The 26,612-nt window shown below is 38.6% G+C and overlaps 1 protein-coding gene across 1 annotated transcript in view; it reads left to right on the forward strand.

Moving 5' to 3' along the window:
- CHRFAM7A (CHRNA7 (exons 5-10) and FAM7A (exons A-E) fusion) overlaps nucleotides 1-12,811 on the forward strand; it is a gene marked incomplete at both ends in the record, with an annotated part of 34,255 nt that extends 21,444 nt beyond the window's left edge. Inside the window, 7 exons of the mRNA XM_082290376.1 lie at nucleotides 1,133-1,242; nucleotides 6,200-6,279; nucleotides 7,412-7,579; nucleotides 7,962-8,156; nucleotides 9,379-9,465; nucleotides 10,103-10,212; nucleotides 12,293-12,811. Of these exons, the coding sequence (XP_082146502.1) occupies nucleotides 1,133-1,242; nucleotides 6,200-6,279; nucleotides 7,412-7,579; nucleotides 7,962-8,156; nucleotides 9,379-9,465; nucleotides 10,103-10,212; nucleotides 12,293-12,811 (1,269 nt within the window). The remainder of the gene's footprint in view (nucleotides 1-1,132; nucleotides 1,243-6,199; nucleotides 6,280-7,411; nucleotides 7,580-7,961; nucleotides 8,157-9,378; nucleotides 9,466-10,102; nucleotides 10,213-12,292) is intronic.
- Nucleotides 12,812-26,612: the final 13,801 nt, after the last annotated feature.

Consider the following 26,612-nt stretch of genomic DNA (forward strand, 5'->3'; position numbering starts at 1 on the left):
CCCCCATTTAAAAGTTTACATTTAAGAAATTAACATTTGGCATTGCAACAGCTTGGTAAATCTGGACAAGTCTTCACTGTAAGTTACATGATGCCTACAGCCAAGCAAAGTTAGCATAAACAAGATAATGTGGAGATAGAAGCACATTATAATGAAGCATAGACATTACAAGAGAAAAATCTGTAAATTTTGTGAAACAAATTGAACTTTATTCTTTATACCCTTGGTGCACAACAGGAACCACCCTAGTATCATGGCAAGTCATTTGCATAGTAAGGAGTGATGTACAACCTCAATTTCAGGAAAATACAGCAGCTGATGGTACTGTTCCCCTGGAGTGCAGGAGGTAAGCAGCTTGCTGGGGCTGCCACAGTGCTCAGCTGGCTGCAGGCTGGGGCTCTGCTCTTGTTTATGGCTGTGCACCACCATATGGTGGTGGCAGAGTGTGGGATTTAGCAGTGCTGAGCTCAGATCAAAGCCCCACTGGTGCAACTGTCCCAGCCTGCCTGTGCCAGCCTGCCTGTGCCAGCAGCCAGGGCTGGGCTGAAAGGAGCACAGGCAGCCCCAGGGCAGCTGCCTCTGGCAGGGGAAGCTCCAGCCAGGCAGGAAATTTGTGGGACCGAGCAGTGCTACAGAGTAGCTGCCTCAGAGGTTGCCCAACACCAGGCCCCAGGAGCTGCCAAGACCTTCTATGCTGGCACTAACCTTGTGGCATCACAGTCATCTTCTGTCAGCAGTGAATGCTGGCTGCTCTACTCCATGGCTATTAGCGAGGTACTACAACCTGAGAATTTCCAACAACAGAAAACAAAGTTGTCTATGAAGATAATGGAAGTTACTGTATGAATTATAAAAGCAGTTCAATCCCAAACTGGCACCTGAGACAGTGTGAACAATAAAACACAAGCACCCCAAATCTCTTCTAGGCTGTTATGTGCACTGCAGCATGAATTGAAAATGAGGGGTTTGAGTTCCATTGAGCTCTAGGTGGCCTAATTCACCCTTTCCAAACATTTCACTCCCTGAAGCTAAACAAGAGAACACCTACTGTTTCAGCCCATCCAGTCCCTGGAGAACTACAGTAAACCAGTGGATGAGATGACCTAACCTACTTTTTGTGTGTATGGCTTAGTACTGGACAGATCATTATCTACAGTGGAATGTGTCTGAATACCCAGGAGTGAAGAATGTCCGTTTCCCCGATGGACTGATTTGGAAGCCCGATATTCTTCTCTATAACAGGTAGACACACTTTTTTTGTGTGCACATGTGGGGATGGAGAGAAGATCATAGAATTATAGAATTGCAAAATATCCCGTGTTGGAAAGACCTTGAAAGCTCAGCTGCTCCAACCTTTCATGGGAAAGGGAGCCTACATGATGTTTTCTAACACCCTGTCCAAACACAAAGATAAGGCAAGGCAAATGACATAATAATCTCATCAAATTGCTAGATGTTTGGAATACTGGAAAATTACCAGTCTCCTGTTCACAGAACAGAAGGACATATTTGTAAATACTTTGTGAATAATAATTTTCCAAAACTTTCTAGGTGTTTGGAATACTGGAAAATTACCAGTCTCCTGTTCACAGAACAGAAGGACATATTTGTAAATACTTTGTGAATAACAACATTGTCCCTACTACCAATTCTAATTGAGTGGCTTTTACGAGATGGTGTTTCATGGTATGGATAGTGATAATTTTCTCTGAAATTTTTTGGTTTAAATGGTTACTGGTGAATTCAAATCTGATGTTTGCCTGCTTGTCAGGTTTTAGTTTGAGTTTTGCTACAGACAGGAGAGGTAATTGCCAGGAAGGATCTTTGCATTTTTCCATGTCCAGTTTTGGTGTCACTCTTTCCTCCTGCTATGAAAATAGCTGGGATATTTGCTGCTCTCTTCAAACTGTTCTGAGTTGGGCCTATATCAGGGACAGACAGATTGCCATCAGTCCACTGCAGAACCTTTGGCTGACACCGAGAGTTGCTTTGGCTACTGTTACGTGGTAGTTCCCATTGTGGAATTTATTTAGCTCAAAATATAAAACGATGAGAGCTGCCTGCTCTATAACAACTTGCCTTTTGCTGCAGTTGTTTTGGGCTTGTGTGCTGTTGCCCAGGTACTGGAAAGAATTTACATCTGCTCTGTACATGTAGCACTGGCTCTTCTGTGGTAGCCAGGGTACATTGTTTCATTGCCTGTGCAGATGACATGAACTTTTTGTCTTCCTGATGGCATTCTTTCCTCTATTTCTCTGCCATGTGTCTACTAAGAACACACCCTGCTGTGTTTATCAACCTGATCTCCTTTCCCACTTCAGGAGCTGCTTTTTGTTGCAACAAGACCTAGAGAATAGCTGTTCCCAATGTGTCAGCTGCAGTTTTGCTCCCATTTGCCTTTTGGTGTCCACCCCTGTGTTCAATGTTGCAATCACAGGTGCTGTTGAACTGTAATAATGGGATAACAGCACGCAGTGGCAGCACTTGTCAGGCACTGAGGTACTTCTCTGCAGGGCCTGTATTGTGGCATTGCTTCTCCCAGAAGCACGGCTAACACTGAGTGATCTGACGTGAGCTCCAGTGCAGTTCGCTGTACTCAAGGTAACTGCCTGGCAAGATTACTGCTCACTTCTGGTTTAAGCATGGCAAGCTGTCCACAAACCAGCCTAAAACACTCTTTCAAATGCTGTATACACAAAATGGAGCAGCCTGATACCTGAGACAGGTATTTTTTGAAACATTAATGTAGTTTTCAATACAAATTTATTTTCTTGAGCAGTTATCCCTAGCTACCTTGATTCCATCAGTGACAGTGTTCTTGGGAGAATCTGACAAATGACACCCTCATTTCCATTGTCCTGATGAATGACACGCTGTGTATGCCATAAAATTGGTACTCTACAACAGCAGTTCAGTGGTTTCCAAAAAATTGAGTTACGACAATATTCTTCCTCATATTTATCACATACCTGAGAGAGACTTGCAATACGCATGACAATTTAGGCTTCAGTATTTAAGTATATCCAAAATGAAAGGGTAATATTTTAGACATTGGTAATATTAATATATACATGCTAACTGTAGCTGGAGTGCTTTATAGAATGAGAAGGGTCACAATAACCTGAAAAACTGAAACCCCAATTTTTCTGTTAATACAGGTTTTCAAATCTTTGGATTGTTAACTATGACTCAGTCATGAAATAATTATTCTACAGTTTCTCTATTGCAAACACATATTTAATCCAAAGATCTTATGCAGAGAGCAAAGCTATTTAAAATAGATTCTTATTCCTGTATGAAATTGCATTGGGAATATTATGATGTTCCCTTCTAGTGACATGCCATTTTGAGATAGATGCTTTCAATTTCTATGCTTCACTAGGGATATACATCTGCAGTTACAGAGAAATTAATGAACTATAAATTCACTTTCAATTTTAATGAATGAATGTTTCACTATGTCTTGAGTCCTTACACATCTTGCTGCAGCCTAGTACAGAGAAATTGTGGCAGTTGATTAAATTTTACAACCAGTCTATTGTGGGGAGAGCAGGGCCAGTTCATCTGTAGTTTTTCTGAGGAAAGAAAATCTTGGCCTTTGTACAGATTCCAGGATTGACTGTGTTAGTGTCCTGTGGGCTATCTTCCACTTTTAACTACACTTACTAAAAGTGCTCATTTCTGGTGGAATTTTTTTTCAAATGGCCACAAAGTGTTCAGTACTTCATGGAATGACAAAAATTCTGGAAAGTACGTCTCATTTTAACAGTTCCATTTTTCCAGTTTTATAAACCTGAGGTTAGGTCCCAACGGGATTCTATCTTCTAGGTACAGCTTTGTCATCTCAATGTACTGTAATCAATATCTGCTTTCAAGTGCTTATACCCTGAAGAAGAACGGTAGCAGAAATGGTTTTCTATCATTACATTTCTGTCCAGTCTCTTCAAGCAGAGTCTTAGATACTTGGTGCATTTCCAATTGAAGCAGTGCATTTCAAAAAATGATTAGAAGCACAGCATAGAAAAACACATGCTCCTTTTTCAGAAAAAAAGATTTTCATATTTGAATCTGAGTACCACTTGATACTCTTTTAAGAATGTGCCTATGAAAGGCAAAGTCATGTGGCAATGCAATCAAGGTTCCTTGATCACTTGTGTTCTTGGGAAAATTCTGTTTTTGCCAATTACCAGAAACAGCAGCAAGGTCTTAGAAGCAACTCCCTGGTGTTTAACTGCCCTCCACTCCAGAGGAAGACAGCAGAACCTAGCCTAGGAGTCATTAATTTCCACTTTACAAGTAATTTGTGTGGCATGGATATTTTTACATCCTAAATTTGACTACTTATTTGAATTCCATCATGTAACCCTTATTAGTTTGAAGTCAAAGCAATTATTTGTCTAATACAGAAGCTTGTTGGAGGACTTTAGGTCTGGTTTTCTAAGGAAATGAGACTTACGCACCTGTGTGCATGCACACCTGTGTAAATGTGTGTGGGATCTTGCTGCCCTTCTCCCCAGTATCCTCTACCAAACTTGGCAGTGCACTCAGTAGAGATCTTTGCAGCATCAGTTTCTTACAAGTATCACAAAAACAGGGAGCCAAGATGTGGAAGGAGAAGAATTAGAGCTTCAGCTGGGAGAGGAACTGCAACACAAACTGGGAGAAGCCAACCATGAGCTGTGAAGCTGAAGGAGTGGCCTGCACTGGTTCAATGGCCTTAGAACTGAACTGCCTTTTCCCCTCAGCGTGCTAGAATCAGGCATCATACATACACAATACTGAGACTTCTCTGCTTCTCTTCAAAGTTCGAATTAAATACTTGCAAGTATTTTCAGTATTTGTGAGCCTTCTGCTCACCACAGGAAGAAGTGCAACTCCAGATGGGCAAGTAATTATTTGGATTTAGTTTTTTCTTGTCTGCATATTTCACAGACCAGCCCAGATATTTTTTAAAATCTAAGTTCTTCAAATACATAAGGGGAAAATAAAATGCAAATTAAAAAATTCAAATTAAAAATGTCTAAAATAACAGTTGCTTTATTTTAGCTTCTGAGATATAAAATTTGCATCAGAATAGATCAAATATTAGAGTACTCTTTTCAAAATATTTCAATAAGGTGTTTTCTGCTAATAAACACCTTTTAATGTACTTGATTTTCTGCTAGAATTATGAATATTTCACTTTATGCCCATCTCAGATTTTTACTCTATTTTTCTGATGATGTCTTAAAAGGTGATTAGAAAATGATGAGATACTGAACCACTAATACACAAAGAGACATCAAAGACTTGTCTTGTTCCAATCAATCTAGAGATGGACAGGTTTTCAAAGTTCAGATTGCTGCAAGAATCCAGACTCTGAGGCTTGTGTGACTCCTCTGCCCTGCCCAGCACAGCTGGCTCTGCATTTGCCTCGTGTGCCAACCCACCCCACAAGGAGACAGGTTGGAGACTACAAACAGTACAACAAATACAGTAGCCTATGTCTCATTGTGCTTCCCATATAGAAGTTCTTAAAATGTTCATGCCTGGTAAATTCCTGGGACATAGTGCCTGATATAGTTGAGATATTCCTTGGCAGTAGCTGCCAATTCATAATTTGGAGCACTCTCCAAATGACATTGTAATTCTTCTAGAGACTTGTAAGGACAGCACCACTACACTGACACCTTGAATAGGGCTGCCTTTTTTTTTCCGGTCTGAACCCAGTTTGTGGGTTCTGAGGTAGGTAACAAAGGCTGGAGCTGCATTCAAGAGTCTCATGTATGACATGCAGTAATAATGTTCACCCATGCAAAGAGGTAGGAAGGCACAGGCACTGGAGTATCCATCTCCTCGTATCCATTAGCTGCTGTTAACATAGACAGCAAGAGAACAGATCTCCCTGTACAGTTGCTTGAGAAGTTTTTAAAAAGTGCTTACTTTCCAAATAGAAATCAATAGAGTCAAGGCACTATAATGAATCTAGTGGGCAGGTGAGCAGCAAGAATGAGGTGGCTCACCTTCTGTTACAGTTCTTAATCAGAACCAAACCCAGAAGTATCAGACCAGTTACTCTGAGGCCACAGAAAACTGGTGGCAGGGAAAAAGCTGTCAAGTTTTTGGGGTGACATAGTCCTTTAATGAGAACAGACTTGTCTCAGACATTCTTCAGCCAGTCAAAGAGCAAATAACCCATTTTGTTTTTCCCTTGTTCTAGTGCTGATGAAAGATTTGATGCTACTTTTCACACTAATGTTTTAGTCAATTCTTCAGGACATTGCCAATACCTGCCACCAGGTAGGCTGTTTGCATGTCATAAATTTTGACAGATTACTTATGTGTGGTGTGGTTTCAAATTTGCCATAAATTCTCTTGTATTTTATTTGTAGAGCTAGCATAATCTGATAGATGTAAGCCTAGATGCATTATGGTTACATGGTTAACACCATTGCATGGAAGCCACTATAAAAGATACATGGTTTATTACAATTATGTAAATTCTTCTGTCATAATGCACAATTTCAGAAGTTTGGAAGTACTTACTCTAAAATGATATTGTTTGTTAAAATCATGGTAATGCCTCAATAAATTTTTATTTTAGTGTTTCTTTTATTAATATGTAACTTTACAGTAAGTTGCTTTGTAACATCTTGGATGCATTTCTATTTGAAATGATTCACTGAGTGCTTCATCAAAACAATTTTTAGTCTGGGTGTATAGCAGTGGAGCACTGTTTCTGTTCCCCAACTCAATTAGCATAATCACTAGAATTAACTCTTCCTAGTATCAGAGTTTTGCAAACTACAGCAGTAGAGCGAATGCTTTCCAGACAAATTAGGTTTTCTGCCTAAGATCTCCAGAGGATTTCAGGGGTTTGCCTCTTCATTTAAGATGCTCTCTTGATTTAAGATGTTCCATTTGGTGGGGGATTTTCAATTCAATTCTGAAAGCTGCTGAAGGACAGGGTCTGACTCAACAAGTGAAAAATAAGAAGCTTGATTTCCTGAGTAAATCAAGAGCATATAAATCTAATAATACAGCAAATAATATTTCAGAATTTCTTATAATCAGGATTTCTTGCTTTAGTCAGTAAAAGAAATATAAACAGATTACATATTCTGCTTCATTTCTTTCTGAAATACTGTATCTAGAAATCTGAGTTCTTCTCTAAATATTCTTCCATTACGTGCCAAAATGGAAGAGTATCTTAAAAAATAGATAATAACATCAAAACATTAATGGTACAGTTCTTTCCCTTTTCTATGACTGACTTTTGCTCTTTACATGTCAAGACATGACTGAGATTAAATATACTTTACAAGTGAAAAACAGAAGGCACAATGTAGAAAAAATGCTGATTACAAAATGTACATGAAATTATGTGGAACAAGCATTCAAATTAAGTGTTCTTGTTTAAAATCTCACCTAGGCATATTTAAAAGCTCATGCTACATAGATGTGCGCTGGTTTCCATTTGATGTTCAGAAATGTAAGCTGAAGTTTGGATCCTGGACTTACGGAGGCTGGTCCTTGGACTTACAAATGCAAGAAGCAGATATATCTGGCTATATTTCAAATGGAGAATGGGACTTAGTAGGTGAGCTCTTGATTCCTTATTTACACTGTGAACTTGCAGCCTTGTCTCCACTGCTGAAATGGATGGAATAACAATTGGGGAATGAAGACAGAAATTAAATTAATAAATGACCTAGCCAGTAGCATTTGAAACTCTTGAGAACAAATCTGAGATACAAATCAACATAAAAAAAAAAGACAAATTTGCTGCTTGAGTTCTGCAAGTATCTTTTATCTGATTTTCCTTTATCATCTGAGAAAAAGTGGGAATTAAGCTTAAAGAAGTAGTTTTACATGTAGTAAAACTTGGAAAGCTAAATTTATCCTTTTAAAAAATAAATGCTATATAATATACAGTTTATTCACATTAATTTCTGGTTTTCTTCCTCTTTTCTCCTTCACAGGAGTTCCTGGGAAGAGAACTGAGAGCTTTTATGAATGTTGCAAAGAACCCTACCCAGATGTAACCTTCACAGTTACCATGAGACGTAGGACTCTTTATTATGGACTCAATCTCCTTATTCCTTGTGTCCTGATATCGGCACTTGCTTTGTTAGTTTTCCTGCTTCCAGCAGACTCGGGAGAGAAGATATCACTAGGTGAAGTATTAATAGGATATTGTAAATGTGACTAAAGCAAAAGAAGTTGTCCTTTTAAAATTTCTTTTTGAACAGTCTTAGGCAGGAGGAATAGTTTGTGTGTCCTGTTCTGACTCATGAGCTATTTTTAGTGTTTGATGCTGAACCAGCAGAGGCATAAACAGTTCCCGAGTACCTTCCTTAAGAAGCAGGCTTTCATTTTGACATTTATTTGCTGAATCTCACATTCATTAGGTAAAGCTTAAGTTTACAAATATGCATTTGAATACTTTAACATTGAATTCCTCTTCATACTTCCTTTTAATACTGAGTTGTATTAAGAGCCCATAGTGCCTTCTCAGAAAGATTGATTCTAATTGCTCCTATTATACTTTTTATAGTGAATTTTAACTCAAATATTGGTTTGTGAAACAAATCTGATCTTGAGTACTTATCTTTAAGATGGAGTTTAAATATGTAAGCAAACCTTTTGTCCCATACAAAATTCAAATGAACTGACTTCTACTAATTAAACATTGCTGTTTAAAGATAGAAAACAAAACTGACATGCAGAATATGGTTTAATTGAGTAATATCCTTCCTAATCAAGTTGAACCTCACCATATTTTAAGATGAATTCTTTGTTCCTAAATCCTTTCCCACCTGACAATGACTCTTTATTGCTTAAGTCTAGTTCTGAGAAAAGAGTAAGGCCTTTTTCCAGAAAGACGGGAACTCATCACTGAGCAACGAAAGTCAAACTCCAAAACTCAACAGTCAAGACTGCTTGGGCATAACCCCCTGCGGAACCCAATAGTAATATCAAAGGATACCAAAGTTTGTCCAAGGCAGCAAATCTGCTTTTGAGGAAATTTATGTATTACACCACCTGTAGCTTCCATGACAACTAATCAAGTGTCACATGCTCAAATACTCAAATTCACACCATGTTTCTAAAGCTAACACAGTGCTTTGATTTGCCTCAGCTAATTAGCAAATGATAGAAGTTGAACTGTTACAAGGATGTAAAAATATCCACGTCTGTGCAAGCATTGATACCACTTTGGCAGCACTGCTCCCCTGAACTTGAGGCAGTACAAGGAAGGACAGGAGTAGCACCAATGTGCTGGAGCAGGGGTACAGTGGCACTGCATTTTGCAGAGAGCACTCCTTCAGATTAATTTTGTTTCTCTCCCTGTTGTAATTAAAAGCTACTGATATGCTTTCACGCTTTATCTTTCAGGTATAACAGTTTTATTGTCTCTCACTGTCTTCATGCTGCTTGTGGCTGAAATTATGCCAGCAACATCTGACTCTGTGCCCTTAATTGGTAAGCTTTTATTCACTTGGATTTTTTTAGCAAACAAGGTGCAGTGACTTTGCACAAAGGCCAGCAATTAAGGCAAATCACCAGCTGTACCATGGATGACTGCAATTGAATTAGAAAAATATTGCAAACTGATTAGAGGCTCTGATGGGTGCTCTCTGCTCTGAACGAAATAAGAGAACCTATGGGTATTTGGGGAAAGCATAAGAGAGTCTATTTTCCATGGAAGAATTTGTTGCAATTTTGACACAATTGGCCAGATTGTGTTCTATATTCCTAATTCCAATTAGGAATACAGAGCTAAACTTAATTACATCTTCCTACCATAATTGTTCAAACAAAAAGAGAAACTTTTCAAAAAAAGTAGTAGCCAATCTCTGTAATAATACTGAAAGAAAATTAGAAGGCAGCCCGTGTCAAGATTTCTTAGAAAAGGCAGGTGCTCAGTTCCACAAAAACAACAGCTAAAAGCTGGCTATCCCCTCAAAATAATGTCTGATCTTTCTGCTGTTGAGAAATCTTTAAAAAGTACCTAGAGCACCAGACAAAGAACTAAATGCTGTGAATGCATACATAAACACCCCTTATTAAGGCTATATCAGCCAAAGTATGTTCCTGTAATTATCTCTTTATTTTGCAGCTCAGTATTTTGCCAGCACTATGATTATTGTCGGTCTTTCTGTTGTTGTCACTGTTATTGTTCTACAATACCACCATCATGATCCAGATGGAGGAAAAATGCCTAAATGGGTAAGGTTTGATTGTCCTTCACTATCCATTGCATAAATGTACAGCTCAGGGATGTGATAGAGTAGCCAGTGGCCCATGATTACTTCTAACTCTTAAAAACATATAAATACTTCCCAGACATTTTGTTTGGAAAAGCAGTTTCACCAGAAATGAGGTGTCCAGATATGTTTTGTGTGGTTGGTTTTCTAGAAAATGTGTGTGTGTGAGAGAGAATGGATATACCTCCACTAACTTCTCATATCCTTCAAAACAGCTACATGCAATTCAGGATTTTGTTAAAACCTAAATATATAAATGAAGGTGATTTTCAAATAAGAAATTTCCAGATGTTAGAAGTGAACCAGGTAGAAGAAAAGAGTAAGATGCTGATGGAGATGATAAATGCATGAAATGCACTACTCTCGAGGTGCAGCTGTGCAGCTGCTACATACTTAGCTGTTGTCCATACAGAAACATACATAGCCTAGGAAGCATTTGTTAAAGATGCTGTTAAAGTGGAACTTGATCTGAAAATCCTGATCTTTATACCTCTGTTCAAGAGCATCTGTAAAGTGCAAAGAATGAAAATATTTTTTCTAAGCACATAAGACTTTTAAAAATAATGTCCTTCTACGAGGGGTGGTTTTTACAGAGAATATTATGCTGATACCAGATGACTACACACTGCTGCCATCAGCTAAATGTCCCCTCCTTTGACTTCACCCAGTTCACGGCAGCATCAGGCATTTCTGAAGATGGAAAGACCTTTCTCCTTTTTTCTCTCTAGAACAATGAGTTATTATTATCCTTACTAGCTAGAAAAAAAGTGCATACAGCAGTGCCCTGAGGACAAGAGATAATGAGATATTCCCTGGCCTGTTAGGGGGTGGTGACTTTAAAATAAATTTCAGTGAAGAGAATAAAAGGCAGATCTCTTCAGACGTGTGTTTAATGACCTAAAGGGGACAATATTTAGTACTGAGCCAAACATCCTCAGAAAACAGAGTACTTGAGATTGAGGAGTGAGCTGTAGGATTGAGAAGCTGAAGTCCAACAAACATTTTTTTGGACACTGGTGGATTTTGGATTAGGCTGTCAGGTAATGGAACATTATCCTTCTTGGTGAAGCTTGATAGCATAAAAAAATAATAGGGCAAGATCTGTCTCTGGCTGGGATATTTGCGTGGATATAATATCTACTCTGAGTAACAACCTACAGTCAGAATAAATGGACCAAATCTAATATTAGTTATAGGGTAAGATTTACTTATTATATGATACAATAATATTTCATTAGAACTCTGAGAAAGAAATGCTGGAATGAGCTCTTAAAATCTGATTTAAATAAATTACAGAAGCTTTCATTTGAAGTGGAACAGTCTCTGGCTTTCCTTCACTTTCTGTAAAGCTGGATTAAGGCAATGTGGAAAACAGTAAAATTACACACACAGATTAAATCTGCAAAGTATTTTTTTTTAAATCAAAGTAATTTTCCCATGTTTTCTCCATGTTACATCCAGATCTCTTTTCTAAAATCTGTCATCAACTGTTGTGAACACAATATGAGAACAGAGCCATAACATTTTAAAGCTTGGTAGTCCAGTCCAGTCCAAAATCTGTTTCAGCAACCCCACCCAAACAGTAATGGCATATGAATTTAATATTAGAGCACAGATAAGAGAAAAAATAATTGTAACTTAATTGACTACCATCCAAAGCAGTGCTATTAAGACTATTAAAAAGTAACTCTTCTTCAGTAAGGGTTTGGTTTGGTCTAACCCATGGTTTCTAGTAAAGGAGGAAAAGGCTGCCATGTCACTGTTCAAGCGTCAGGAAGAATTAACACTATGGACACTCCCATCTGAGGAGGGGGGAGTCCCAGTACTAATAGTCAGCCTGAGGCAATAAACATCACTGGTAGAATAAGAAAACAACCCCAGTGATTGGTAAATGAATCAGCTGGAAAACTCCAGCACCATTTTCTAGAACTCTGTGCAGGCTAAGCAGACACCATGGGTCAGTCACCCCAGTTGCCTGAATACCAGCAGCACCAAAGACTGACTGTGTGAAGAGACGCTTATTCTCAAAATTTTTCTTTCAGACACGAATTATCCTTCTGAACTGGTGTGCTTGGTTTCTGAGGATGAAAAGACCAGGGGAAGATAAAGTGCGTCCTGCCTGTCAACATAAACAGCGTCGTTGCAGCCTGTCCAGTGTGGAGATGAACACTGTGAGTGGACAGCAATCCAGTAACGGGAATATGCTGTACATCGGGTTCAGGGGGCTGGAAGGGGTTCACTGCACACCCACCACTGATTCAGGTGTGATCTGTGGGAGGATGACCTGCTCACCAACAGATGAAGAAAACCTGCTGCACAGTGGCCACCCCTCTGAAGGTGACCCAGATTTGGCTAAGATTTTGGAAGAGGTCAGGTACATTGCAAACCGATTCAGAGACCAGGATGAAGAGGAAGCCATTTGCAATGAATGGAAGTTTGCAGCCTCTGTAGTGGATCGGCTCTGCTTGATGGCCTTTTCAGTCTTCACAATCATTTGTACAATTGGTATTTTAATGTCAGCACCAAACTTTGTAGAAGCTGTGTCTAAAGATTTTGCTTAACTCCTAACTAAAACCTGCTTCTCTGAATGGTATGTAGCAAATAAGAATGTGAGGTCTTTTGATCGCTTGTTTTTAATGAGTATAGTGCTTCTCATTGTCTACTTTCTTTTGCCCCCCTCTCTGGTCCTGAGTTCCTTTTGGAAGAGTGGCACCATTTCAGAAGGGAAGTCAAGAGTCCCTCTCTGGGCTGTGTCTGTGCAGCTCCTCCAAGCACTCTTTTGTGAAAAATGCCAAGTGGCTGCAATTCCCTTCAGAAAGACAGGGTATTATTGCACCACCATCTCTTACACATGTTCGAACTGGCTGTTACAAAATAAGAGGTAGGCAGTGCCAGAAATGTTACTTCTTCCAGACTTTGTTATAAAGGACAGCACAGTCCATCTTAACTATTTGAATGAGTGATGGCAAACACTATGTTTAGGAGAGGATTAAATCCAAATGGCTGCTCAAACAGAGAAAAGGGAGAAATATACGTAGCTCTTCAGCTCCTCACTCACACCCAGTCAGTCTGTAACTCCCGCCATGCACTTTGCATACAACATATATGACTCTCAGAATTTTGAATTTGTCTGAGACACTAGAAACCTGAAAGTTCAGAGGATGCACCACATAACTTGTCCTTCCATATCTTTCTGGATTTGACCTAGAAATTTGTCTTGAATTCTTAAACAGGCTTCACAGTAATTGTTGCAGTGTTGACTACTTCTTCCTTCTCCCCAGAAAGGCATTATTTCAGCTGATAACCATTTTAACTATCAAAAAGAAAACCAATTGATTTAAGATGCCTTCATCATGACTTGTTTAAAAAAACCCAACCCCCATGCTTGTCTCTTTACTGTTAACTGGATTCCAGTGTGGAAAAAGTAACTCAATGTCTTGTACAGGCTTAAGCATAAATGAAGAATCTAAAGAAAAAAAGCCATTAAATCCTGAGATCAAGGTTTTAATTTAAAAATTAAGTGTTTGATCTGTTGTATACTTAGCCTTTTATAGAACTCTTTCTGTTGAGTCAACGTAATATTGTCTTCACAAGAAAACGGCACCTTTTCTGCTCAGTCTATCATCAGATGAGTACTAATGAATAATAAAGCTTCTTGATTCTGATATAAACTATTAACTGTATAAATACATATTTATATATACACACTGCATATACATTCAGGGAAATGCAAATTCTCCTAAGTCTAGACAGACCTTTGCAAAGGCAAAATAGTAGTTCAGCATTTTATCTTATTTTTGATTCTGAAATTCTCTTGTCAAAATATGCTTAGTTTTGATGTCACTTTGATGTCTGAATGAAAAGGGCTGAGCTGAGATTACCAGGACCTGAAACTCTGTGTGTACAAAACAGCTGAGAATTAGTCCCTTCCTGGCACACCAGTATTCCTAACCGCTGCTGTAAGTGGTAAAAGATGTGAGAGAGGATTATTTTAGCATTGGATGCTTCCTTTATCCTACAGAATCTAAATTTTTTGGCTGAGGTCTTCAGAAACACAAACAAAGGCCTGTTGTTGTACCATGTTTTACTGTGAAATAAACTCAAGGCCTCAGTTTATCTCTTAAGATCGATTAAAATAAAGTGGCTGAAATGCTTATCCTCCCTAGGTAACAATTTCCTTCTCAGAGTCTGCTCCCTTGAAAGCAGAAGAATCAAATTTCATGTAAAGCAAGCCCAGAGTTGCCCCAGATACCATTCTTCAGCTGATTGAACATCTTATACAAGCACCTTTGTGCCTGAGATAGGGCAGGAGGATTGAAGGGAAGGCAGGCTATTTCTCAGTTTGTGAATTCTGTTTTCCTGAAGGTGCATTTAGAATCTCACACTGCAAAGACATGAGCAAAACATTCAAAACCTTCTTGTAACTTCATCCTGAAACCATGTGTCAGAATTACTTGTGAAGAAGTTATGTTTTCCGGAACAACTATTAAGAATAAGCCATGTAATAATTTGTGCAAGTAGTTTCTAGATTGCATATGAATGGGAAACTGTGAGTGCAAACTCTGAAATGTGAGTTTTGTTCATTTGTGAATAACGGCACATATCACCTGGCATGTGCTCCTCTTCTGGGTAATCTTTCTAGGCTAGGCTTCCTGATAAGAATGTTGATTTGCATTGGTATTTTTTCTTGCTGCAAGTATCCCTAAATAGCTATGTAGTGTGCTCCATTTAGGCTTTGTAAAGTTCTGGGGTCCTCTTGGAGAATAGCTTTTCAAAGAAAAATATGAAGACTTTTGAGGACTACTTTTGCAGCGGGGATTACTGCAACAAGAATATTATACTTGTTGCAGTAATCCCCGCTGCAACAGGCTACCTTGCACAATGGGACACAACTATTGCAATCATAGTACATGATGCATGTGGTATAGGAAGCATGAGAGTCCTCCTCTTTCCACCCAAATCTGTTTACAGTATCTGTAGAAATCATCTTCCTGAACATAGGAGGATGGAGAAAGCAAGTTACAATTTGACAGTAAACTTCATCTTCAGTGACAGACATGCCTACCCTTAAAAACAGGAGAGTTTGGCCTTATGTGAAGTCCTGCCAGAGTCTGTCACAGTGAGTTGGTGACACTGTCAGAGAACTCCAGGTGCTGACAGAGGGGCTGTGAGAAACCAGCATTCTGCCCACACTGCCTTTATCATTGGCAGGGTGAACAAAAATGCACCATGGGGACAAGGGAACCCTCACTTTCCTACTGTTGACACAACCTGTAAACATTTGGTAATAAGTTTATTATACATTTTAAATATAAGAGCGACTCCTCCATTATGTTATTTGGCACCTTTGAGTTAAATTTTCCTGTAACTGAGCTGAGCAAAATCGGTGTGGTTCTTGTCAACTTGTGTGTGTCCTAAATATATTTGTGTATGCAAACAATATTTTGATCTAAACGCTGTGAAAAAAATATTTATTTACAATTCTGGGCATAGAGATGGAAATTAAAAACTCTATACAGTATGTGTATACAATATTAAAGACTACATATTGATGGTAAAAATCTGTTATAATCTTAAAGAGTCCAGAGAGAGAATAAGAAGTGGTTCACCACAACTTAAGCTATGACTTACCTGACAAATTCAAAAGCTCACTCTAGAGCTCAGGTGTCATGTACAATACTATGTGTGAACAATGTATATTACTTTTTCTGTTTTTATATTGAATTGTATTGAATATTTAAAAGACTTTTTAATATTTAAAAAAAATTATTTAAGTATTAATGCCAAAAAGGTTCCAAACATAAAATTTTAAAAAGTTAGTTTTAAATACAGATAAATTATTTAAAAAGTATTTAAAATATTAAATTATTTTATATAGGAATTGATAATACAATGTAAGAATTTTTTAAAAGATTTTAAATTCTCTTTACATTCTCTAGCTGCAGGATATAGTCTCAGTTCACCTGTGACAATTCAACTCTTCACCTTCTTTAGCAAGACAAGAAGGTAAACCAAAGCCCCAGATTTTCTTTCCTTTGTTTTACTATTTTTTACATTAAGAAACATTGCAAAAAGGGCATTAGAAAGAGATGTTACATCTGTCAGGTACTGATTGTCATATAAGCAACTCAATACCTTTTCAGTCCAGTACAAATAAAAGATTTAGATCAAGAGACTTTTGATTCTTTTTCATTTTGCTAAGATGGAAATAAACTCAAGTGGTAGAAAACAGGAATAGCCATGAAGGGAAGAAAGATGTCTTTGGATATATCAATCTGGGATGACAGAGTTCTTTATTATTAAATATACATTCATATCCTCTTGCCAACCCATCCCACACCGAACATATATTACTTCAGCCTTACATAAGCGATCAAAGTTAACTGAGTAGGACTGGAATACCATGTAAATTTTGGACTGGCCTCAATGCCATTATTAATTTATTTTTTGAAGTTTAGCACAGAAGAGAGAAAGAACAAATCCATACCAGCTGAATAAATCGTTTTGCCAGCTGCAAAGTTTGTTTGTTGGCTACTGTTGAAAAAATATCTAATCAGCAGACTATCCCTCACATGAAAAAGGATGTGTCAGTGTAGTGTTTTGCAGAGAGATGAGTTGTTCTGCCCACATGCTGAAACAGCTTCCTATCTTTACAACACCCCACTGAGCATGTGCCAGAAGTGAAAAATCAAGGGTTGCTGAACCCAAGACTTTATTCTCTTCATGCTTCCGTAAGTAAGGAACGGCTGATAAAGACCCGTTTGGTCCAGGTCACCACAGGAGTCATACAAGCCGTAGTTGCTACTGAACCCAGGCTGGCCCTGGGGAAGAGCTGCCATAGTTGCCAGGTCAGATATTCAAGTATCTGCTCAAGTGAGGCTCGTGCTGGTGCTGCTCACTCTGCCAGCGTGCTCCACCCTTCTCCTCCAGTGCTGAGGAGCAGGACAGTCTGTGTCACACTTACTGCTAGACTTCAACTGGGCCAACAGGTTCAGTGTAACACACACCAGGCAGGTTCCTGGCACTGTCTATGGACCCACCATCACACACACTCCATCTCGGAAGCCTCTGTGAGCGGGGATTAAAATCAGAGCACTGTGTACTCCTGCTCTCAGGCATCTGGGTGGTTCAGATGCAGACTGAGAGCTGCTGGGGTTTGGGAGCTTATTCACGAGCAGACCCAATGGCATTGCCCTGTGGGTGGGAATGCCCATCAGAGCACTGGGTCTTGTGACTATAGAGATTAACAGTATCAGCCATCCAGTTTTAATCCTCAGTGTATCAGGATGTATTTTACTTCAAGAATACTGATTTCTTAGTCTAACCTCATCTTAAAAAAATCAAAGGCTGTAAACAGAATCTTCATTTACAACAAATTTAAGCTGGTAATCAAACAGGATCTTAACAGCACTACAACCACAAATGAAAGCCTTCTACTGTTATCTTTTTTTTTTTAGCATTGCTTCTGCTGCTTAAGAGAAAACCTTAGCATTTATGTAACCTTGATTTATGCTATTAAGCAATTTGCAGATGATGGCATAGAGAGAGAATAAACAACAATCTCACACTCCAATGAACACATTCAAAACTGCAATTTATTCACAGAACATGAAAGTACTCTGAAGTAGTCTGAAACTTAGCATCAGTGAAAAGATATCACTAGTAAATCACCAGGCTTTCAGAGCTGCAGTGACTTGTCCCTGTAATGATGCTATACAGGAGTAACAGTTTAAACTTCAAAATAATTTGAGCTATCTACTTATTTTTAACTTTAAAAACCCCTAACAAAACCAAAACCCAGCAGAAATTTAACAACTGCAACATGATATACTGCTACTCTGGAAAATGTGTACATCTGTAAAGGCTTTCCTCTTAGCTAAACAATTAAGGACATAACCCAATGCCTCAGTGTCTATGTAAGGCAGAGAAATCTTTCTACTGAGTCTGAAATTCTGGGATCAAGATCATATTCAACAAACCTCACAGTTATAATTTATGTATTATTCTGGTTCATGGTAAGTATGCAAATGAATAAGAATAAGCCAAATATTAAATATTTGTATTAAATTTGTTTTAGGCTAAAGAAAAAAATCTGCATCCCAGAGCAAGGATATACACACAACATCCCTAAGACAATATTATCTTACCTCTCAGTGTACATGTATTACTGTGAAATATTTCAATAATAACTTTTTTCAATAATAACTTTTGTTCCTATAAAATAATTCCAGTTTGAGATTGCTTTTGCTAGCACAGCACATTCACTGCTCCCTGTCCTTCTTCCAAATTCTGGCCACATGAAACCTAATCAGCCGACTATTTTGATCAGAAGAAATGTTACAGGACTGACATTCAGAAAACCTGTGTTTTACCCTTGACTTAAATTTTCTGACTTGTCAAAAGAAAATTTGACATTATTATGACAAGTTGTGCCCCAGAAGGAAGATGCTTCAATGGGAAGTTCATGCCAGCCCTGCAGTACACAGATGCCTGGGCAGTAGAGGAGGCCTTCCCAGATGGCAGCAGTGCATTGGCAGGGCAAAGCATGCTCCCCCATCTCTCCGTGGGGCATGGAAAGTGAGTTCTGCTGGTTCTTCTGGCTATGCTCTGCACCAGGATACAGTGAGTATATGCTGTCTTTACTGGTCAGTGCTTAGGTCAGCTAGCAAGATTTTATTTCTTTTGATGAGGTAAAAATGTAAAATACTTGGGAATTACAGGTTTCAATACACTCACACAGCTCAACTGGTCTTCTCCTACCACCATCAGAAACTGTCTTAAATTGGACTAAGCTGAAACCAGGTTAGCAATAAGGACAGCGGCTGTAGTTCTCTCTTTGCTAACCACTTTTAAAACCTATAGAAGTTAATCTGCTGCATCTTTCTCTGCAGTCAAGGTTAACACTCATTATGTTTGCAGTTATCAAAGTGGTGATACTTTACACTTATACACTGTCCATGTCATTTATAATTGAAAGCATCTTGCGGTGAAGAGATGAGAAACAAAGACAAGAAACCAAAGTATTGTACCTTTTAAAATAAGCTGTGAAAGATAAAAAGGGCATATGAAGGCCTGGCAGAGGGTGAGTGGAGGCAGGTTTGATATTATCATCAAAAGAGAGCTGTGACATGTCATCAGTACCACTCCTGCACCTCAAAGCCCAGAAAGCCACCAGAGTCTCTCTGACCACCAGCAGCTGAGAAACAGCCTGTGCTTTTTGTGCCAGGTGGGGCTGAGAGGGAGCAGGTCCCCACTGACTGGGGACAGACCAGTCACAGAGGGCCAGGCTTCAGTCTGGGTCCTTAACATACCTGTGCTTCATTTGTGACGACTGCACTTCATTTGATGACACACACAGACAGGTCTAGAGCTCGTCATGGCTTGAAGCACCTTCATTCTTTTTATCTAACTCAGAGAACTCCTCACTGTCCTCCCTCTATTTCTACATACACATATAAAGTCTGCTCCTTCAGGGAAACAGGGTTGATACGAAACATATTCAAAGACTTAAATAAACATTTGCAAAATATTCTGAAAAATTTATGCAGAGGAAATCTTTGTGTTACCTCAAAACCAGTATGGTTTCTGTTGCCAAAAATATACTGGAATTCCTAGTTTTCCAGTAGGTTTCATTTGCAATAATATGCCAAGGTTTTTATTATGCCAGCTGATAATGGAATGGGGGTAGCAACCTTCTTGCTGAAATTTCGAAGCAATCTGTGTGGGTTGAATGAGGTATAAGTGAAAATTCCTATGGCCAGCACAGCTTTTAGCTGAGCACACTACAGCATGTCTTTTAAAAAAGCTCACTGTTCTTTTGCAATCATTTAATGGATTGCTCCCTGCACCTAACAGAAGCCAACCCATAATGAATGGCACTGCAGACATCTAAAGTGCCCAACCACAGTTCTGCTAGACTGGATTCATGCCCATTTATTTTCTCTTGCACTTTTCCTACTGCACTAGAAAATATCCTATCTACTTGGAGCAATAAAACTAGTACAGTGCAAATTCTGAGATTTGTGTCTCCAGACATTGGCTTTATCATTTTAACAGTAATCCTATATCAGTGTAAATGATAGGAGATTTAGCCCAATATTATATACAAAACACATCTTCACTTTGCAACTTCCACAAATTCAAACCCTTCTGTCCCTAGCTCCAAAGACCCAAAGAAGAGTGGTATCATGTCTTTGCACAGCAGGCAGAGTAATAACGGCAACAGAAAAATGTTTTTCCCAAGATAAACAATGTCAGAACTCTTTGCATAAAACCAGTATTTGTCACCTCTGTTATATAAACCTTATTTAGACCATTTGGGCTCAGGAACAGTTTAATTTATTTACCAATCCTTTGACATTTCAGAGATGGCTCTTTTCATGTCATAATTTTCTCATTAGTATGCAGTGTGTTTGGTCAAAGAGCTTTCGTTACTGACAATTTTCCTACAGGGCCTTCTTCTCCAGTGAGGGTGGTGAATGCTGTCTCTTGAACAGAGCTAGTACGGAAACTGCAATAGTCCTTCCGTAGTGCCACCAACTGTACAATTGATTTGGAAAAATAATCTGGATTGGGAAGCACAATGAGGTTATGGGTACTCCTGTACTCTCCTCAGACAGCAGCAGAACTGATTTTCCCATTCACCTGAAAAAATGAAACACTTTAACAAACTCACTCTTTCTTCATTTACCTGACACACATGCGTATGGTCAAAGATTTGCTTAACTGTTGTAGCAGGAGTGAATACCATAGACTGTAGCCCAAAGTGTAATTATTTTTACAGGATTTTTTTAGGTTTAAACTGTCCTTTAGCCTAAATGCTGAAATCACAGAGTAGCTAGAACCCAGCATATGTGAGAGCAGACCGAAGCTAGAAAAATACATGTACTTGAAGAAGCTGGTGAAGCGAGATGTATTTTTCAACACCAAAGTAGTTCAAAGGAAACTGTAAGGCAGTAAATTTTCAGTTCCCACACTACAGAGGACTCAATTTGCTATTCTGTGACAGAGCAGAGCATGAGCTCTTGCTGAGTCAGAAAGCTGCCGAAGCTGTGAGTGTGCAAGTGCTGGTCTGTGTGCAGGCACAGCGAGCTGTGCTGCCACTTGCTACGAGCCAATAATCCACAAGGAGCAGGAAAAGACTAAGCAGGACTTCAGTGAAAGCAAAACTCTGCAGGGGGGACAGCCTGCCCTTAGAAAGACAGCAGGACCAGTGCCTTGTACAATGTTTGTTATTTTCAAGTACTATATCCATGTAAGTTTTAAACGGTTTCTATCAAAAGTTCAGAATACCACGAAGACCACAAGTTTAACAAAACCGATGTCCAAATACAGGTGAGATTTTCAAGAGCATGTGGCAGATTTCTAGATCTCAATACTTTTCCATGAGTAAGTAGGAAGGAGAAGGGAAGAGGAGAAGGAAAGAAAGATAATGGAATACAGTAAGGATCTGAAAATTAGAGTCTTCAGAAGCAGATATACAACCTCCTGAAAAATTGTATCTGCAAAAATGTTCAGCCAACAAGCTCAATGATAACAGTTTGCTGAAGAGGTACCATTGAGCTTGTGAGTAGGATGACAGGATTGCCCCATGAAAACCAGCACAATCTTTTTGGGAAAAAAAATCCTTGGAATTATGAGGAGGTCTTTTGGGGTTTTATTTGCAATATTTGTTTAAATTATTGCCCATATGACTGTGCCTAATACTGATGAAATAATTACTTCTTATTTTACTCAGAAGCTTGTCTAAGTTGCAAGGCAAACTGACAGAACTCTGATTCTACAGAGGCAACAAGTCAGTACCAAGGAAAATGTCCCTCCTGGAGATGTGCTCGGGGATATGTGCACTCCAAGCCTGAGCAATACTTACTATCAGTATGTAAACAGTTCTTTTCAGTGCTTGTGTTTGGGGAAGAAATTCATCCTGTCCCTCTTTGCAGTCCTGCAGTGAGCACAGACAAGCTCTTTGATGATAGCGATTCATCCTCTAACCTGGTGTACCTGTTCTTCCCCCATTGCCTTCACTGTAATTGATAGACAGATATGGCCCAAAATGACTTGTATTTACACACAGATTCATAGAAAACCTGCATATGGTTCCTGGTGATGTTTATTAGCTCCTCACGCTCCCTGTGTGAGTCAGTGGCATCATATTTAAAAGGGCAGCTGCTGGGCTATCAGATCTCCTGCTTTATCTCCAGGAAAACACTTTTAATCTCTGATGAGAATATCCTAATAAAATATAGTAGGTGTACTGATAAAAACGGAGTGTCTATACCATCATATAAAAGAAAGGGACTGAGTTTGACTTCGTCTAAAGCTCTCATAACTCTCAGCACATTGTTTACAGGCAGAGCAAGTGAGTAGGAGGGCTCCTGCTTCCAGAGAAGAGCTAAGTATAATAAATTTAGCAGAGACCGATTACTGACTGGCTTCCAGATACTACTGCATTATAAATAGCTGACTTTATGATACTAATTTATTACTGTAAGCTGTGTATGCCTGAACAGAAATTCACCAATTTATGAAAATGTTGGAGAAACCAGCTGATTTCACCAGGAAAGGAAGCAGGTTGGGGGTAATTTAAAATACCTCAGTATAAAAATACAGACTGTGCATTAAAAAAAGAGATGGCATTGTACCATTTCCATGTGGAATACCACAGACTGCATGCAAAAGAAACATCATGAGGGTGGAGCAATATGGCACAAGTACAGTGTTATTAACCTGAAAATGTCTGTGGCCTATGCATGTGAAATATTAGCACCAAGAAGACACTTAAAACATACAGAATAGGGTTTTTTGTCAAAATATAGATTATTTATAGCATAAAACAAATTGGTATTATAAACATACAAAAATAATTTGGGCAGTAACAATTACTTTTCCACTCTGTATAAAATTCTGCCTGTACCTACAGCTGTATTCTCCATTATTATGCTTCCCAGCTGCCAGCAGTCCTTGCTGGAGTGCCACATCTGTGAAGCACTCCCAGTGCTGATGCATCTGAAATGGCCGAGTCAGCTCTCAGCTCTCACAAAAGGATTGCACAACCAAACATGCAGCACATAACACAACATGCCTGGAGCTGCAGTTACCAAGGCATGATGAAGTTATCAAGGAAGTTAGAAGAAAGGAATGGAAAGCACATGAATTTCAAATTAAATGACAAACTAAACACTACACTATGATCCAATCTGCTTTCAGAGTTATCTTTTTCTTTATTTTACCATTTCAGGAATTTTCTTATGACTTATCTGAGTTACACCTAGCCTTGCGCCTTCCAAGAAAGCATCAGGGTCCCCTACTAAAAAGAATGGTGAAAATTCAGCTGTAAAAGAGATGTGGAGCAGGATTAAAATGCTATTATAGATCTTTAATAACCACAGGACCTCAAACATTAACACTGAGAGATACCAGCACATAAGAGAGAAAATCTTCCTGCAGGAGTTGTCAAGCTTATTATGAAACGCCTTGACCCCAGCCAATCCTCCCTCTCTCCCTCTCCTCCCACTCCAGTAATTATCTCAAATCAACAAGACAGTGAATTTAGCTTGTAAAGTTAACAGGTCTCCAAAAAAGCCACTATTAGTCTGTCTAACAGCCCTTCAGTTTGCTTCATTGCTGTCTTAATGAGAGTTTCCTATTCTGGCAATTACAGAGTTGGTTAAACAGTACATATGTGACCCAGCAAATGAAAATCTGTAATTGTTATATTTTCCTCAGGTAAGAAGAATAAAATTAAAATTTTTGAGACACAAATCTATTCCTATAATTCTTCAGTTTAAAAAAGTGGTTTCCATGATCCTGAAAAAGCTTTATACGTTCCGCAGACTTATAACATACTCCTCGTGTTATCCATGCATGTAGTATTTACTGCACAGTAATATCTGGATTTTATAACCAGTGAAATGTGAAATTCCTCAGATGTAAAAGTCTTCCCCTTCCAAAGTTTGTCTTTTCAAGTTCAAATTTATCTGTTTGTAAGCCCCTGCTGCTTGCATTTTATCACAAATTCCCATCCTCAGGGTCTTTAAATAATTCAGGATTTATTCCAAAACTCAGTGAAAACCCAGTATCTACCTGTGGACTTAACTCCTTCAGGTTTTCTGAAAAGTTCTGCATCTGAAGCCTTCCAGGCAATTGGAAAAGAAGGGAAATACAGTTATATAAGAAATGCCAGTTAAAAACTGCCTTGACAGGAAAAGTCTTAAGCCTGGAGGCAGTCTGCCCTGAGGAACAGAAAAAGGAAGGTAATGATTCAGGTTTTCAATTTCTTTAAAACCATTATTATTTTGGGCATGAGGAAATAAGTTAGAACATGTGTTCACTTCTTTGAAGAACCAGTATTACACACTGCTCTGTAAATTTGCAAATACAAATACAAAGTAAAAATGCATCAAATTAACTTTATAGTTTATACTGTGACTGGCTATAGCTCTATACATGTGCATTAAAAAGCATCATTTTATCATATTTTGAGTATCACTGTATCATCACAGGAACTTTCAAGACAAAATAATTACTTTCTTTCAAACCCATGATTAGTACTACAAGAAGTAGAAAAGCAGTATTATCTTGAGACTTTTTTTGAAATTTATTTTTTAGCAAATGTTCTCTAAATCCACTATGAAGCCTGTACTGCTAACCTCATTCTGTCTTCCAAAAGGGTATTTCCCTGGAAAATTGCATAATCCTAAATAACAGATGAAAAAAAGCAAGGCAAGGAAAAATCTTTGGAGGGATTCAGTTCTTAAACTATTCTAATTAAAAATTTTACAAGCAGCTTAAACAAAATGTACAGTGACTTTCAACTGACAGATTCACTTTGGAGAAGGAAGTTAAATCCAAGATGAGGAATGGTAAAAGGATTAAAGGGCACAAGGCAGAATTTTAGCTGCAGTAGGGTTATAAAATTTACTATAGGCTTGAGATTACACTTTCTAAAGCCATTAATGCTGAAGACTCCCACTGAGTCTAATGGAGGTTGGATTCATCTCTTCGTAAAAAAAGGCAACTTCCTATACAACTTCATTCTGAGTAAGTGCAAAGGTTCAAACCACTGGAGCCATCTGAAAAAAGGTGAAAGTTGGCTCATAACTGTCATGACTGTCCCTGCAGCAGTCTGTGGAGAACATGAACAAGAAAGCACATGACGGTCTGATCAGATTTTTAAGTTTGGTGGGTGGGCAGAAAAACCTTTAATTTGCTGGCACATGTACTGTGGAGAGCCTGCAAACAACCAAACACAGGCCTAAAGCCTTCTGGTGCCATCCTCCTGTTGGGCACGTAGCAGATCTTGGGCATTCTCTTACCTCTCCCCAGTACTCCTCTTTCTGCCATTCTTTCAAGCAGAGTTTGTAATCCTAAAACATTCCTGGAAGGTCCTACCGAGGAGTACCATATTTAGAATTGATTTCTACACTAAGGGACTGGAAGAAGGAAACATGAGCAAAAGAGAGAATAGCAAAGATCACACAGGGGACTGACATCCTACTGAAAGCCTGGGATTTGAATTCTGCAGATCTACAGAAGTCTTAATCAGGCTGAATATACACTACTGAATGAAGTGAAAGGGTCCATGTAGTAACTTCACTAATATATCTGTATCTATCATGCCTTCAGGAAAATAACCTTTGAATATCTGTTCAAGATGACATTTAATAAAGTACATTAAAAATGGACAAAATCACCACGGCTATAATTAATCATGAGAAAAATTACAGACATCAGTCTCCTAACCTACATGGTTTTACATTATTCTCAACTAATCTAAAGCTCGTATACTACTTATCAGATATAATAAACTAATCACCATCTGCAGATACAGATTTTCATCATTAGTGAAATACAAATTAATGATAATGTAACATCACCTTAATTTTATAGTTATTCCATAACTCCTGGAAGCTTGGGGAGCTTAACTATGAAAGAATTATATGAAGGTGCACACCCATTTATGGTATGTGGGGGTTTTTGTTTTTGTCAGACAGCTTCATATGAAGACATTTTCTTGGGCAGAAAAGGAACCTCTGCCTGATGCTTTCCTCCTGCTCTATTTACTGGCTTGCAGATCTAAACACATAAATTGAGCATGGGAAAACAGCCAGCTGGAGACTTGGCACCACTGTGTGCTATTGGGTCACACCGGTTTTCTCCTTCTTATACCAGTAACATGGACAGTTCATGAAGAGCCAGACTCCACACAAATGAAGAAAAGACCTTTTTGGATCCTAAATATAGACTATGTTATGGACACTCATGACTTAGTACGTGCATTAAAGATATTGAAAAGACTGAGAAAAAATACTAAGAATAATCGCATTCTTTAAATTACAACATCCTTTTGTTTGAATCAACAAA

The sequence above is a fragment of the Coloeus monedula genome (assembly GCF_965178545.1).
Source record: "Coloeus monedula genome assembly, chromosome: 14".
NCBI lineage: Eukaryota > Metazoa > Chordata > Aves > Passeriformes > Corvidae > Coloeus > Coloeus monedula.